This window comes from Acartia tonsa, chromosome 9, assembly GCF_053477335.1.
Source record: "Acartia tonsa isolate MP-2025a chromosome 9, ASM5347733v1, whole genome shotgun sequence".
NCBI lineage: Eukaryota > Metazoa > Arthropoda > Copepoda > Calanoida > Acartiidae > Acartia > Acartia tonsa.
In genome coordinates this window covers 1,132,994-1,150,838 of record NC_137268.1, presented here as the reverse complement: position 1 = coordinate 1,150,838, position 17,845 = coordinate 1,132,994, and the positions used below count along the sequence as shown (strand labels likewise).

Sequence of the window (17,845 nt, the reverse complement as noted above, 5' to 3'; positions counted from 1 at the left end):
AAAAGCGCGCCAATTTTTCTTTGTTTTCTCTCTGATTTAGTTAAGATGGCGCCCGACAACTCATGCGGGAAAACGAAAGAGTTTTTACAATAGACTAATTATTTTAAGGGATCTAACGGGATAAGACAATTGCTGATAATTGGATGTACATCCCCAATAATAAAACACCAAATCACCATTTCTGTAGATTACAATTAATGGTTGAAACGTTTGGACTATAAATTAATGTACCAACCAATCAAAATTAACAGAAGACACCAAATTTATTATTTCAACGAATAAGAAAACGTTATTATAAAACTTTGGGGACTAGTGTACTAAACAACTCTATGTTCCCTCCCTCCCTAATAAATATTTCGTGCATATTATTGCATATTAGCTTTCCAATAATATTTTTTGTTAGATTCTTTTTCAGAGGCAGATTTAATTTGAACTACAGCTAAGAATAATAGCTTTAAACCCGCCCTGGAATAATCCAAAATCCAGGGAGGGAGGGAATTAGAATATACTTGACTCCAAAGTTATTTTTTGAATTTGTCCTCTCATTAAATAGCTAACAAACTTTAAAGACTTGATTAGTTGGTACTAGCAGTGTTCAAACTTTTTAACCAATAGTTTAATGTCTATTAATGTCTCTGCCAAAACTTTAGATACTTTAAGGAATTCTATGTTTAACTTAAGCCTAAACTAAACCCTAAATTAACTCAGATCTATATTTTAAGTCTATATTATGCAAACAAAACTCTTAATTCTCGTGTTTTTCTTGCGTCAGTTTGACGGTTGCCAAAACATGTTTGCAATTTCTTTGCGTCAAAATTGTTGATTTAAATACTTTACCTGTCAAATAAGATTCTAAGTGATTCCGCCAGTCAAAAATAACATTTGTTTGAACATAAAAACTGGTTTTTTTTTATGTAATTCTATCCATTTTGCTATAAAAGCCATCAAATTGTCATCAGTTTAGAAGTTTTACCTCTAGAGGATGGGATACTATTGAGTCTTATTTTTCTGTACCTACGAATAAACCTAATCTTGCGAATTAATTTTATAATTAAATGGCCGAAAGTCCTGCAAACAAACGAATTTTTCATTGCAAGAACGTTGAATATAAGTCATAACAGTGCATGGTAATAAGTTAAGGTTATGGCTTTCCCCTAGAAAGCTAACATACTTTTAAAACCTACTGTAACGGACGGTATTACGGACGTACATGCATATTCTAGTTATATATGTATAGTAGCTTCGCTATTAAAATATTTTCCAGTATGGCTTCAAAACCGATCAATATCCGCTGGATTAGAACCGGTTATCAGGCATACTGAAAAATCATGTATAGCACCAATAACCACTAATTTGTATTTCAGTTCCGAAAGTGTTGGTGCACTGTGCTGAGTTCATTGAGAAGAGGGGCATTGTCGATGGAATTTACCGTTTGTCAGGTATGCTTTTAGTCAGTGTTCAACACCCTAATTATCAGGGTTGGCAATCCGAATCCGCAATTAAAATAGCGGATTCGAATTATTAATTTTGTAGCACTTAATTTTTTTTTTATTTAAATTGGCCGGAAAACTAATTAGACTTATTTTAGGTTAGGTTAGGTTAAGTAAGGGTTAGAAAATAGCCCCTGTAGGCGCTAGAAATTTGTTAAAAGTTTAAATTTTTTTTTAAATATTGCTAGAATCCTCAATCTGAAAATCCGCAATCCGCAAAAAAAAACCAAGAATCGGCAATCCACGGATTGATCCTCTATTTTTTTGGGTGGTTTTTTGTAAGAATCCGAATCCGACCAAAAATTGAGTGGATGGCCAACCCTACTAACTATGATGTATCGAGTTTTTTATTCTGTAGTCTTTTCCATGGTTATTTTATTTAATAAGTTAAAATATCTAATGTAAAACGTGTTGGATGCAGCTTATATTCTTTTGTTTTTCTCAGTAAATTAACATTTGGGTAGCATTCTTTGACCCCATTTGCCCTTTTTTTCTATACTTAACAATAACATAAATTTCTACCTACACAGTTAAGGTGGAACCTTAATAGATATGCTACGCTTCAAACTGAAAATTAAGTAGTTACTTAGATTAAATTTACGAAAAAAAGTTTTAAATTGTTATCAATGATCTGCAGAGGCAAGTCTTAATTAATCTCATATGTTAAGATTTCATCCTATTTTTGGTGTGCATACCCTTCCGCATATAAATTCCATTGGATCAACTGAAAATTGATTGCCTATTTCTTCCCTAATTTCCGAAGTTGTACAGCAGATAACCCAAATATTGCAAAGCCTATTTTCAGCTACTCGGGTCGAAGGGAAAAACGATATAATGTATATACGATTTATACATTCCTTCCTTTTAGCAAAATCTTTAGTAAAGTTGATTTGAATATGTAAAACGAAACATTAAAAAACACAAAAGAAGTATTAATTAATAATGGTAAAAAAATAATAATAAGATACTTTGAAATTTTAGATGAGGGGAGATTAATTTTTACTCAATTTATCTATGCCTGCGATCATAATTTTTTGCTATATAAAAAAGAATTTTTGCTGATACTATGAAACACTGTACCTCTAGCAAAATTGTTCTTATTTACCGATGGTCTTTAAGATAACTTTTTTGCTATGGATCATTTAATGAGTGGCTGTAAATTACGATTAATACGATCCTTCATTTTGATACTGAATAAATGCCCCCCTTCCTCCCCAAAAAGTTATTTTTGTCATGGTTTTAAAAAGTTGTATCATAATAATTTTTTAAATTGATATATAGAAGAAAAAAAACATGCATTTATCTTAATTAAAATTTTGAACTAGCCATATTCCTGTTCCTACGGGGTGACCTAATCTGTAAGACTTTCTTGTGTCCTTATTTATTACCAAACTTTTCCCCAAAGGAACAATAACATAAATGAAGTTGTTTTTGGGGTAAAAAACTGCTTCTCTCTGTATTAAAAAGGGATTTTGCTTTTGATAGCGATCGATTTTGCCCCAATAAATTGTCAGGTTAAAATTAAATAAAGATAGGAATTGTGATAAAAATAGGTAGAGGTAGTTCTGTGAAGCTATTCCTAAAATAGTTGTTTATCGCATCGTATTAAAGATAGCTTTTCACAGATATTAAAATGAAAAAAATATAATCTAGTTTTATGGTTTTTATTTTAATATTCATGGAAAATTGTCTGTAATTCGATGTTAACGTGATTTTTCAGTTTGGCTAAGAACCGATTTTAATCCAGCAGATATTAATCGGTTTCGAAGCCATACTAGAATTTAGATTCTTATTATAATGATTCTTTTAATGGCTGATTTTGATAATTCTATATTTTACAAAGTTTTCAAAAATAAAGATTTTAGAAGATTTCTTAAATTTTGACGTATTTGATGATATTTTTTCATCGCTGTGACCCCTCATATAGGATCTAGGAAAATTTTTCAGAAAAAGATTCTAAATTGTACTTTTGCCTTGGGAGGAAAGGGGCATTAGGCTGTTTATTAAACTAGTTCCCAAAGTTTAATAATTACGTTTTCTTTTTCGTTGGCTTAACAACTTTGGGGACTTTAATTGAATTTTATATACGTCATGAAGTTGAGATTCCAAAAGTTTGAACCACTGAATTGTAATCTACAAAATGAGTAATTTTCTGTATCAATATTGGGTATGTGCATCAATTTATCGGTCACTGTCCTATCCCTTCAGATCCATGAAGAGACGTTAAAATGTGCAGAGACGTTAAAATTTGAAGATTTATCATTCGTGCCTTTTCGGGGATCTTAAATAACACACCAGGCAACTTATTTAGAATACATTGAGAATAATAAAGTATGCTAAAATATAATAGTTATTTATCGACTCGTGTTATATACAGCTTTCCGTAAATATTAAAATGATAAATCATAAGATTAAAACCAGGTCTGTAAAGGGGCAAATGGACCTTGCTAACAAAACTGGTATTAACTTTAAGATTTTTATATTGATATTCGTGGAAAATTATCTGTAATATAATGATATACATGTTTTTTCATTAATGCTAAATACGGGTTCTAATCCAGCGGATGTAAAACAGCTTCGATTTTTGTAATTTTATCTTTTTTTCGGGGGTGATTACTTTTCTCTTGTATCAGTTTTTTTAACATGTACAACCCATCCCCCACCCTTCTCCCTTTTTATTTGCACCATACTCTAAAAAAAATACGTGTAATGTTTGCCCGAAGATCAGAAAAATAGTCTAAAACCATCTAAAAAGACATCTATAAAGTTTTACTGAAAAGTACAATCAATTAAGTATTTTCCAAAACCTTTACCTTTATACAAAAAATTGTACTACTTTATATTAATGGATATTTTTTACAGTACACCATTTCTTGACTTGCCGATTTTTTTTTATCTAAATCTGATACCGCCCTTTCTTTTTACCCTTTACTTTACCCTTTTTCTTGCGTAATACAAAGTTGATTAAAAAGCAAGTTGTGTATTTCAATTTATTCTTCTAGATTGACAATTTTATATAAAGACAAATTTTGAACAGGACTGACGAAGGTTACTGGGATCTAAAGGGATAAGACAATGGCCGATAAATTGATTTACATTCCCAATGATGATATACAAAATTATCCCTCCTTTTGATTATAATTAGCAATTGAAACTATTTTACAATCAACTTAATGAACCAACCAAACAAGATTTAATAGTAGTCCCCAAAGTTTGTAAGTCAACAAATAAGAGGACTAGTGTAATAAACATCCCATTGCCCCCCTCCCCCCTCCATCCCTGCTTTCAACCTTTCCATCCCCCTTTTTACATAATTAGATAGAATTAGAAAAATAATGACTCCTAGTGTTCAAGAAGACATTTATTCCCCTGACTGTATAAAAAATCCCCCAGACACACAGGGCTATAAATTTTCTAGGTAATTTTTGTCCATTTGTCTTTATGTACTACTATGCAGGGTGGGATCAATGGGAGAAAAATTAAGCTTTCTCCAAGTTGATGCAGTTAAAAACTTTGGGTATAGTCCCTTTCGTGGCTTTTCTCCTATTTCTAGCCCCTGCGGGGGGCTCTAAACCTGCGGTGCGGGGCCAATTGCCTTACCCTGCGGGGCAATCACCTAACTCAATATAACCTAACCTAACATAACCTAAAAAAAAACATTTTGAAAAAACGACGAATTGCCCCTTAAGGGGCGTTGCCACGAAAGAGACTACCCAAAACTTCTTAGTGATTCAAAGTGATCTTAATATTGATCTGTTTTTGTGTTAATATGCCTGGTTAAAGCATTTTAGAAGATGGTTCTTTTTACTTACAAGCAAACTTGTTTTTAAAATTGAAGGCATGTATTTTTTCAACTATTACGTTCATAAAAAAAACTCTATAAATCGACATAAAATATGGTTTTATTGGTGGGAATTTAAGTGATAATATTTCATCTTCTAGTAGCGTAGCTACTCTAAAATTCACTTGATTTATTAAAACAGAATTTAAAGCTTATTTTTGCAACTGTAAGATGTCAAAATTTCTTAGTTGATAACGATTGCATTATACTTTTCTCGGTGCCTATATTTATTAAGGGGCATTACCTCTTCCTTAATTCTATTATTTTTACCGAAGTTAAGCTGCGCTACTTCTGAACACTTGCTGATATTTCTTCCTTGTTTTTTCTCCTAACAAACAGAATTGTGTCTCGTTCCCATTACTGTACATGATTATTTTATCACGGCATTAAAAGATAAGTATAACGCAGTTAAAGAAAAAAAATATTCATACTATATTTAGTTAATAGTTACTAGCGGTTACGCCCCTCGAGGCATCTAGTGGCACTTTAGATGTTATTTTTTTTTTAAATAATACTATACCTACCTATGTTGCTTTCAAGTCTCGTCGATACCTTGCAATGTTGCAATTTTTTTTAAAATTTCTCTTGGGAGGGTGGCGGTACCCTCCCACAAAATAGTTATAAACCTTCCCGGGACCTATGAGAAGCTACCCTGTTAATAAGAACCCGATCGGTTCAGCGGTTTGCGAGATCCTTCGGTACAAACATAAAACTTACAGACAAACATCCTGTTACTTTATTATAAGAATTTATTATAAACAGTTATCCGCGGATAAATCAAAATGTATTTGTTGGTCTCGTGATGCCGAGTATTGATTAAACGTTACATTTTTGGTCAGTATGGATCAAAAACGGTTCTAATCCAGCAAAAATTAATCGGATTCGGAGCCATGTTGGAAAAAAAGATATAGTTTTAATAAGTATTGTTCTTATTTAAAACAAAAGCTAATAATTTGATCAAAGCCTCATCCATTAAATTCCTGTATTAAAAAACAATTAAATGATATAATGATTATAAAATTATTATCTTGAATTGCATATATGTTGCCTTTACATGAGAAAAACAAGGACAAGTGTTTTCTATGGAGGAGAAATATCAAAGAACATTTGACACAAATGAAATAATGTTTGAAAACAGATAAGAACATACAATGTTTCTCTTGGTTTTCAAAAAAGAAAAAGTAAATAAATAATTTTTGTGACGGGGGGTGGGGTCTATTTTTCTGAAGGGAGGTTTCTCTTGGTATGTTGGTGATACCCTCTCACCATAAAAGTTATAAACCTTCAATGGACCAATGATAAGCTTCACTGTAAAGGAGAACCATATTGGTTCAACAGTAAGCAAGATTCTTTATTATAGACAATCATCAAGAAAGACAGACAAACATTCTGTGATTTTTTGGTCACAAATTAGACAAATATGAATCGTATCTTAATATTAAAAACATAATTACAATATTAGGACACACATATTTTCCTGGGAAAAGTTTCCACGCCTCAAATGTCTAGATAGATTTTGTCCATATAACAGAGTCACGAATATAAGGAATTAGACTTTACACTGAGAACCTAATAAATAAGCAAATCCAAATTTTCATATTATCGGCTGCATTAATTTTCTAAAAAGGACTGTCATTTAAGCACAAAAACTAAAAAATATTCTTGTCGGGAAAAATTAGCGAACCAAAAAGATTTTGTAATATAAGTAACATAGATACACTTTATGGAAATGCTTTAATTTATCATATTTAATCTATATACCTAACTTACTGAATAAGTAAGCTTACTAAACTTCTAGCATGATATCGTATATATTCTGTTCAATGAAATGACATCGCTATTAAAGTTTGTTCATTAATATATTGATAAATTTAGATATACAGAAATGGTTGACATAATAAGGAAAACCGACTGAATTACCAGGGATTTAAAGGGATAAAACAATGGCCGATAAATTGATGTACATCCCCAATGATGATACATAAAATTACCCATTTTGTAAATTACATTTAGTTGTTGAATCGTTTGGACATTCAACTTTAGGAACCAACCACTCAAAACTAAATAAAAGTCCCTAAAGTTGTTGTGCCAACGAATAAGAAAACGGTTTTATAAAACGTTAGGTACAAGTGTAATAAACAGCCAAGTGTCACCTACCTCCCTGATTCAAAATACACTGATGGAAATTGTTAATAAATCCCATTAATTCAGGACCTTACAGTAAAAATCCTTGATATTCCATAATGAAATTAAAACAATAGTAGACTTAAAAAAGAAAAAAGGGAATTAATTAAAAAGAGTTGGATGGTCAGCAATATTTCTGTCCTTTTTTATTTTTAATATTTAATCATCCATAGCCTCTAGGGATTTTTGTACACCTTTCTTTTTCAATTATTATTTAATTCTTTTTTGATAATTTTCTCCTATATGAGATTCATATGCCTTTATATGATTGTTAAGAAAGAATTTTAACGAAAGAAGTTGTATCAACTTTTTTGCTTTTTATTTAAGATAGCTAGCCGGTCCTTTCAGTAAGTAGTAGATGTAAAATTTTTCATAGAATTCAGATATGCAATCGGTTTTTTTGTAGACCTCTTATTTTTTAAGTAATTTAAGTTTTTTTTAAAAAATAATTAAGTCGGTTTTAAGGTACTAAAACGCAACAAAATAAAAGAAGAAAATGGCCAGTATGAACAAAAATAGTAAGATCTTTAATTTGACACCTTACTTTTAAAATTCTGTTGAGTAATTATTGAAAAAATCAATTTTTTAACCTCGGTTTAATAAAAACTTTAGACCTAAATATTTTCTCAAACAGACATAAAAAAACATGGGTTCATATATACCTTTAGAATCAGAAAAATATTACGAATCTATTCTAAGCAAAATTGAAAAAGTTTTATAAAACTATAATAAAAAAAAATAAGTTTATTTTAAGAATCATAATTTTCGGCTTTAAAGGGTTAGCTTGAACCAAACCTGAACCAAACCTAAACAAAAGACAATGCAATGTAGCAGATATTTTTTAAACACAAGAAACAATAATGTATTTTTAACTGCATTGTTTTGAAGTTTATAAACAGACTGATGCATATTTGTTCATAATATTTCATTCTTTACATGTTCTTTAATATCACTATATTTATTGTAGTATCTATTGTATATATTGTATGAACGTTCTCCTTTTTTTCTGGCAATTCTATAGGTTAATTTTATAGGTTACGCTTCCCGATTCGTCAATTTTTGCGATTTGTGATTGGCTAGTTTAGTAGTTACAATTCTTAAAATAAACTTTTTATTTTTTCTATTTTTTATTACAATTTTTTTTAACTTTTTCAATTTTGCTTAGAATGAATTCATATTATTTTTCTCATTCTAATGGTATATATGAACCCATATTTTTTATGTCTGTATGAGAAAATATTTAGGTTTAATGTTTTGATTAAACCGAGGTTAAAAAATAAATTTTTTCAACAATTACTCAACAGAATTTTAAAAGTAAGGTGTCAAATTAAAGATCTTACTATTTTTGTTCATACTGGCTATTTTCTTCTTTTATTTTGTTGCGTTTTAGTACCTTAAAACCGACTTAATTATTTTTTTAAAAAACTTAAATTACTTAAAAAATAAGAGGTCTACAAAAAAACCGATTGCATATCTGAATTCTATGAAAAATTTTACATCTACTACTTACTGAAAGGACCGGCTAGCTATCTTAAATAAAAAGCAAAAAAGTTGATACAACTTCTTTTTAATATATTTATTTTAAAGGTGTAACAAAATAGAATATCAATAAGTTTTAATAATGATATTTTTCAATTAGCGGAAATAAAACAGGCAAAATAAATATTTCAGTTGTCACTGCCTTTCCTGAAAACCAAAAATATAAAAAAAATATCGAGCGACCCATTAAAAGAAATATTTTATACACTGTTTTATTTCAACACCAAAAGACATGTATTAGGTCCTATGGGGGTTGCAATACGACCCCAGTGGGGCCGAGGGTTGAAAGATTGACAGAGTACAGGGATAGGTAAATAGACATAAATTAATGGTTGTGTTGTATAAAAATAAAAAGAGCTTCTGCACTATGAATTTGCAATCTAGTTGCAATAAGAAATTCTAGCGGCTTCGCCCATACAACCTAAGAGCTTTGCACAAAAGAGATAGGAAAAGAAAAAATAACCTGAAAACATCCCAATACTTCAATCTAAAAATTGAATAGTCTAAAACCATCTAGAGACCTATGCCAAGATTCCATAAAATGAAGAATTCAATCGGTTTAGAAGTAAACTAAATCTTTAGCTACTGATAAAAATCATACTACTTTACATTATAGGATTATAGCAACTATCAGGCAGTCACATAGCTGTTTTGTTTTAACGTGTGTTCTTTTGTGTTTGTTTCAAAAGTGCTCTTTCTCAATTTTTTCTTGCTTGATAACAATTACAGAATACTAATATTTTTGCAATCTACTTATACCTTTATTTATGGCCCGGCGGGGGTGTTAACTTATTGTGTTTATTATACCATTTTTCTTTCCTTTACTAGTTGGTTTTCAACTTTTATTGTACATGTAAAGGATACAGAAGAATAATACATAAGTTTAAGTTATTTATCGTATTTTAGACAGCCTTTCACGAATATGAAAATAAAAAAATTGAAATTGAAATTGAAGGCCCAGGATAACAAAACTAGCATTGATTTTATGGTTTTTTTTATTTTGATATTTGTGGAAAATTGTCCGTAATGCGATGCCATACATGATTTTCCTTATGTCTGAGAACCAACTCTAATCCAGCGGATATTAATCAGTTTCAAAGCCATACTGAAAAAATGATTATTAGAATAAATCTTAAAGCGGAGTAAATTTAGAATTCGTAGCTTTATATTTATTTTTTACCTTCTGTTTTAAATGATCTAAATACTTGCAAAATAGCATAAAACTTGGTCAATTAGGAAGCTCCCCTGTAATTGGTTTTCCCGTTTCAGAGATTCAAAGACCACATACATCTAATTACTTCTGTCTATATGATTTTTTAAATCTTTTGCTTAATTTTCATCTATAATGTTATGAAGGGCTCGGCAGCTGCGCATACGCCTCAAATTTCAACCCGTTTGTAAAAAAAAATCGTAAAGAATGATTGTCTGTTTAGGAATTCAGTTATGATATGTTGATATAACTGAGGCTTACACGCGGCTGCCGAGCCCTGATGTAATGTTATTTATTTGCACAAAATTGTGTAAGTTAATTTAATATAAAACTTTTTTTTACAATCTTTTTATTGGCGTAAAAATTGTATTTATTACATTTTACAGTTCTTATAAAATTGGAGTAGGGGAAAGCTGTAGGTCAATAGAAAATATGAAAATTAAAAGCTGCCCATGACAAAATATTGTTCTCCCAAATGTCGATGCAATAAATTATCCCATCTTTGAATCACAATTAGTGGTTGAAACGTTTATACACTCAAACTAATAAACCAACCAAACAAAATTCAATAAGCCAACAAATAAAAAATCTTTGGGGAAACGTGTAATGAACACAGACATTCAAAGAGAAGCTTCGCTCCAAATTAGCAACAAAATTTTAGATGAACTTAAACGAGATTTTTTGCAAAGCAATAATCATAAAAACTTAACCAAAAATCAGATTATTTACAAAAAGGTGTAAAATATAATTTTGAGAAGTTGAATTTATCGTATTATGTATGTGAAAATAAGACAAAATCTTGTGTTTTATCTAATGAAGTTATTTTAAAATCTATTCTGCAAAATGAAATTTTAATCTTTGTTTTGTTGATAACAATAACAGCACATTATATTTTTCTTTATTATTTTTAAACATTTCAGAAAAAATTCCTTGAAAACTCAACCAAATAAATTAATTTTGGCAATAGCAAAAAAGTTCTGTGAAAATTCAAATATCAACGAATTTTGTTGATACAAATTTTTATATTTTCTTTTATTTTCAAACAAATATGAAAAATTAGATATTTTATAAATTTTAACAAGGACAATGTTTATAAGTAGTGTAGCAACATCAAGTTAACAATATTTTGATGAGAAAAAAAACAATAAATCAAGTCTTTGCGACTTTAGTTAGATTGCCTCATTTATATTTCATTTACAAAAACGTTAAAATCCGACAATAAGCAAAAAATGTAAATTTTATCATCCTTGTTTAATTTTCTCCAGAATGAAAAAAAAATTATTTGAATTTATTGTAAGCTAAGCAAACTTCAATTAGAGTTGAAATAAAAAGAGAGATTCTTTTGTTAAGATCTTTAGAAAGAAAAGGTACATAAAAAGTATATAGGTACATACAATTCTATTTGCATATTCCCTGAAAAGCAGATCCCAATCGATCCAGAGGTTAACTAGATCTTAAGCTTCATTCTTACATCGCTCTACTATTATAAATAACAGGGATGCAAAAAGATAAGACAATGGCCGACAAATTTTTTAACATCCCCTATGATGATTCACAAAATTTCTGTAGATTACAATTAGTGGTTGAAACGTTTGGACACTCAACTTAATGAACCAAAATTTAATGAAAATCCCTAAATTTGTGAGCCCACGAATAAGAAAACGTTATTATACAACTTTGGGGACTAGTGTAATAAACAGCCCAATATCCCCTCCCTCTCTGATAAATACCCAACCCTGTTTATCTATAGAACAGATCTATAGTAAAGATGTATATACAGACAACTACCTTCTTTCCTTTTTCAAAGACCTCTTTCGTCTGCTTCTAAATTATTTTCTGCTACTTGGCTGTGTAATATAAGCGACACCATTGGTTGATTTTCAATTACCCAATAGAAAGGTTGTACAAGACGGTTTTGAAATGGGGAGATACAGTTATTTAACCTATTCTCCCTCTAGTGTTTTACTCTAATATCTGTAGGACAAGCCTAGGAATTTGTGGTGTCAAACTATCAAATTTATTTTCTTCTAAATAGTTGCAAACAAAGTTAGGCATTACAGGATAGGACAATGGGAGGATAATTGTCCACTACTCCATGAAAACTTTATTAATGAGTAGGTTAAAGAATAAGATAAATAAAAATATTTTATGTTTAAAAATAAGGTAGGATACTATACATTTTAAATATATGTACAGGTATTGTTACTAAATCATATGTTTTGAGAGATTTACAACCTATATCAATCAAAGTTTACTGATAAATTGGACGAAATATTAGGTAACCTAAATTGTATAAGGACCAGAGTGTGAAGCTGTCTTTTAACACATATTGTTCTTTTATTTACATTTTTAAAGTTAGGTAATATACAATGGTGTAAAATCACATCAACAAATGTATCACATTAAAAAAAAACACGAAATACTCGCTCCCTTTTCTTGAATTTCAACAAAGACGCGTTTAATTTGATTATGTATTTTTACATACAAATGAAACACTATTCAAAGGCAGGGAGGTAGGAGACATTGGGCTATTTATTACACTAGTCCCAAAAGTTTTATGATATTGTTTTCTTATTGGTTGGCTGTACAACTTTGATAACTTTTATTGAATTTTGATTGGTTGGTTCATCACGTTAAGTATCCAAACGTTTCAAACACTAATTGTAATCTACAGAAGGGATAATTTGGTGTATAATCATTGGGGATTTACATAAATTTATAGGTAACTGTCTTATCCCTTTAGATCCCTGGATATTATATTTATTTTCAGGTTCCCCTTCTCTCTTTTTGATTAGATTGAGTAAATTATTGCCTTAGTAATTGTGACAGACAAACAAACATACGCATTGGGGGGAATAAAAGGAGATTGAGACATACAAATTAGGGTATTAGAAAAAAGAGAAAAAAGGATATATAAAGATAATTTGCAAGATTGGGGAAAAGAATAGATATGTATAGCATCGTATTATAGACAGCTTTCCGTGGATATTAAAATGAAAAATTAAAAGATAAAAACCAGTTTTGGTAGATCCGAAGGGCGAAAGGACCGGTCTAACAAAACTGGTTTTAATTTCTCATTCGTTGGCATAGAAACTTTGGAGACTTAATAAATATTAACATGGTTGTCAAAAATTTCCATCAATAATTTTAATCTACAGTAATTTTATTTTGTACTAGAAATGTACATCAATTTATCATCCATTGTCTTATCCCTTAAGATCACCGGACTAAACTGCAGCTTTCAATAATAGAAATAAGATTTTCTGACTTAAAGATCTGCATTTAGTAGCTTTGAAAAATGGAATATAGAATTTATCCTCAATTCACCATTCTTTCGCTGAAGCATAAAAATTCAAACATTTTTTTAAAAACGAGGCTTTTCTATAATTAACAATTTTTTCAACAAATTTACTTATAATTTTGCTACGACTCTTATATTTTTATATTCTGCTTATTTAGTTCTGACAAAATGCAAGTGATAATGTCCGTTTGTCTTACCGTTTCAGTGCTTCGCTTTTATGGATGTTGTCATCCTCGTTAGAATACCTAGTTTCTAATGATATTTTTAATACATTTCTTCTTATTGATAAGCTCTATAAACAAATACTTAATCTGTTTAAATCTTTTTAAGTCAGTAATATTTGGTATAGTGTATAATGATAATTATTATTATTAAAACAAAATGCAATGTATTTTCTTTATATTATTTTACGACGGATTGCGCTTATTGTAAATTAATAAGTCAGAGAGAGAGGGGGGGGGGGACAATAGGCTGTTTATTACACTAGTCCCCAAAGTTTTATAATAACATTTTATTATTCGATCGTTAGATTAACAACTTAAGTTAATTTTGATTTGTTTCCCCATTAAGTTGAGTGTTCAAACGTTTCAATCTCTATATGTAATCTACAGAAGGGGTAATTTGGTGTAGAATCATTGGGGATGTACATCAATTTTAAAGAACTAAATATATCTAAAATTCCCTCCTCTTTTAATTCCTGATAAAAAGGTGGAAGCCATAAGAAAAATAAAAGTAAATTCTTTTGCATTGAGGATTAAAATTATTGTTTATTATAAGTGATTATTTTGAATATATTAGTATTGAAGTATGCATTCTTTATAAAGTTTATTGAAGTCGCGCCATAGCCTCTAGGGGCGTTTTCTTTATAGTGATGGTGGGGGGGGAAGAGGGGTAGGTTCTTATTTAATTTTGCGGGGTGATTTACATTTCTAAAATGGCCTAAAACCTGCTGTTTTATGAATCTTACTAAAATACTTTACTATATGATGCAATCAATATTTTAAAATATAAATATTTTATCATTAACAAAATCAAAAATTTATGATTAATTAAGAACATTTATTATAAGTGTGTCATAAGTCATTTATTTGATTTTACTACAGATAGATAAATCGGGGATCTAAAGGGATAAGACAATGGCCAATAAATTGATGTATATCCCCAATGATGATAAACAAAATTGCCCTTTTATAGATCACAAATAGTGATTTAAATGTTTAGACACCTAATTTAATGAACCTACCAATCAACGAATAAGAGAACGTTTTTAAATAACTTTGGGGACAAGTGTAATAAACTTCCCAATGTCCCCTTCCTTCCTGTAGTTAGATTCTTATGATGTAATTATGTATCAACAAGGATAATACTGATTTAAGTAGCGCAGCTTACACATTAAAACAACCCCTTTTATTAATTTTAAGGGCGACTCAGTCTTGGACTAGTCTTAGTTTTGATTAAATATGCCTTAGTCGTGTTAGGAATTCTCAGGCGCCCATCATAAAAAGTAGAAGATTCAATTTCAAATACTTTTAGATAGATTTTTCCAGTATGGCTTCGAAACCGATTGATATCCGCTGCATTGGAACCGGTTCTCGAATCTCAGCCGAATCTCAGAAAAATCATGTATAACATCATATTACAGACAATTTTTTTACGAATATTAACATAAAAATCATTAAATAAAAACAATTTTTTTGCCCAGGCCATTAGTCCCTCGGTTTTAACAAAACTGGCTTTTATCTCATAAATTTTAATTTTAATACCTGCGAAAAGCTGTCTATAATACGATGCGATAAATAACTTTTATCAATGATTGTCCTTTATGAATGAATAGAGTTGAGTTAATCATTAGGGCAAGATTTTTGTATTAGATAGGCTTATAAGATTTTACACCGTGTCGAGTAACATTAATTCAAATACAAAATACCAGGGGGAGGGAGGGGACAATGGGCTGTTTATTAAGAGATATAAGTTTTCCGGAATTTTAATTTAGGGAGTAGATTTGAAATCTGCATCAAATTTTAAGGATTTTTTATAAAATTCGTTTTTTGTAAAATTCTTTATCTAAAAGCGAAAATACATTTTAAGTTAATTAATTTTGACCAATAGGATAGGTGGATTTTAAACTACCTGCGCTCTAATTGGTTGAATGATGTACGACATCCAATCAGAGCGCAGATTTTTTAAATCCACCAATCACAGATGCCAAAATTAATTAACTTAATTTGTATTTCCGCTTTTAGATAAAGAATTATACAAAAAACGAATTTTATAAAAAATCCTTAAAATTTGATGCAGATTTCAAATCTACTCCCTAAATTAAAATTCCGGAAAACTTATATCTCTTACTGTTTATTACACTAGTACCCAAAGTTTTGTAATAACGATTCCTTATTCGTAGGCTTAACAAAGTTGGGGACTTTTGTTGAATTTGATTGGTTGGTTCATTAAGTTGAGTATCCGAACGTTTAAGGGGTAATTTTGTGTATCATTATTGTTCATGTATCAATTTATCGGCCATTGTGTTATCCCCTTAGATTACTGATGAAGTACAGCCAATTATTCTTGAAAATTTATCTACATATATTAAGGCACATACAGTCGGATGGACATTAAGACGAGTTACAATGTAGCTTCGCTACTAAAAAATAATAATTAGCCTACTTATTTATTTTACCATCTGTGTATTATACACCTGTTCTGTAGTTTGATTAAATCAATATAAACAATTTTTACCTACTTAAAATATTTAAATTAATGAAACATATTTTAGATGTATTACATTGATGTAATTTGTATAACAGCTATGTCATTAGCTAGATTACATATTTAGATTATGTGAGCTAATCCGATGTTTGTAAGACATTTGGATGTAAAGGTAGATTTTAAAAAAAATAATGTCATTTATCAAAATACATATACTTCAATAATCAATTCAATCGTGTTCCATCCTCCCCCCACACCCCAACAGTTTGAAAGATAACTAATGCCAGAACAAGTTTGTAAATTTTTGAAGCAGAATCCCTCTCTTGCAAAAAAAACAATTTAATCAAAAAATATTAATGGATTAGACAATGGCCGATAAATTTATGTACATCTCCAATGATGAAACAAAAAATACAACTTCTTACAATTAGTGGTTGAGACGTTTAAACATTCAACTAAATGAACCAACCAATCAAAATTAAATTTAAGTTCCCAAGGTTGATGAGCCAACAAATAAGAAAAGATCATTTTAAGACTTTGGGGCCTAATGTAATTAACAGCCGTATTTTCTTTCCCTAACTGTGTATAATTCTTTGTTAATGGATCTTGAATTGATATGATTTTTTTTCAGGTATAAGTTCCAACATCCAGCGGTTACGAGTGGCATTTGATGAGGACAGGATACCAAATCTGTACGAGGATAAACTGGTTTTACAGGTATAATTTTCCTTCCATTTTATTTGAAGATTCTCGGTAAGGGAGGGAGGGGACATTTGGCTGTTTGTTACACTAGTCCCCAAAGTTTTATAATAACGTTTTCTTATACGATGGCACAACAACTTTGAGGACTTTAAATTGAATTTTTATTGGTTAGTTCATTAAGTTGAGTGTCTAAGCATTTCAACCACTAATTGTAGTTTACTATAGGGGTTATTTTTAGTGTCATCACTTGGGATGTACACCAATTTATCGGCCATTGCCTTATCCCTTTAGATCCTTGTAAGCCAACACTAATAACAAAGCTTTAATTTCACTATTTTTTTTCATTTTTAGGACATTCATTCTGTGTCATCCTTACTGAAAATGTACTTTCGTGAGTTGCCCAATCCCGTGTGTACCTTCCATCTGTACGACCAGTTTGTCGCGGCTGCCAAGTCCAGTGATGACATCAGACTCACCAAGCTCAGAGAGGTCGTCTTCCAACTTCCCCCGCCAAATTACAGGTAGGAGATGTCCGCCATTTTGGATTTTAGATCTGGCTTCTAGAATTTAGTAAGAAAAGTTGAGGAATATAAAGGTGTAAGGCAAGGGCCTATAAATTGATGTACATCTACAATGATGATAAACACAATTAACACTTCTGTAGATTTCAACTAGTGGTTGAAACGTTTGGACGCTCATCTTATTGAACCAACCAATCATTAAAGTCCCCAAAGTTGTTTGTCAAAGTTATTGAAAAACTTTGGGGACTAGTGTAGAGGGGTAAAAGCATGTATTTTAACTATAAAACTTTTTTAGTTACTATACTGTTGACCATACAAAAAGAAGCTTCTTTTATGAAATATTAAAAAGTC

General features: G+C 30.2%; 1 protein-coding gene across 1 annotated transcript in view; it reads left to right on the top strand.

Annotated features, from left to right (window-relative positions):
* LOC145328395 (uncharacterized) overlaps nucleotides 1-17,845 on the top strand; it is a 310,864-nt gene that overhangs the window by 231,304 nt on the left and 61,715 nt on the right. Inside the window, exons 18-20 of the mRNA XM_080172033.1 lie at nucleotides 1,365-1,439; nucleotides 16,903-16,988; nucleotides 17,325-17,494. Of these exons, the coding sequence (XP_080028159.1) occupies nucleotides 1,365-1,439; nucleotides 16,903-16,988; nucleotides 17,325-17,494 (331 nt within the window). The remainder of the gene's footprint in view (nucleotides 1-1,364; nucleotides 1,440-16,902; nucleotides 16,989-17,324; nucleotides 17,495-17,845) is intronic.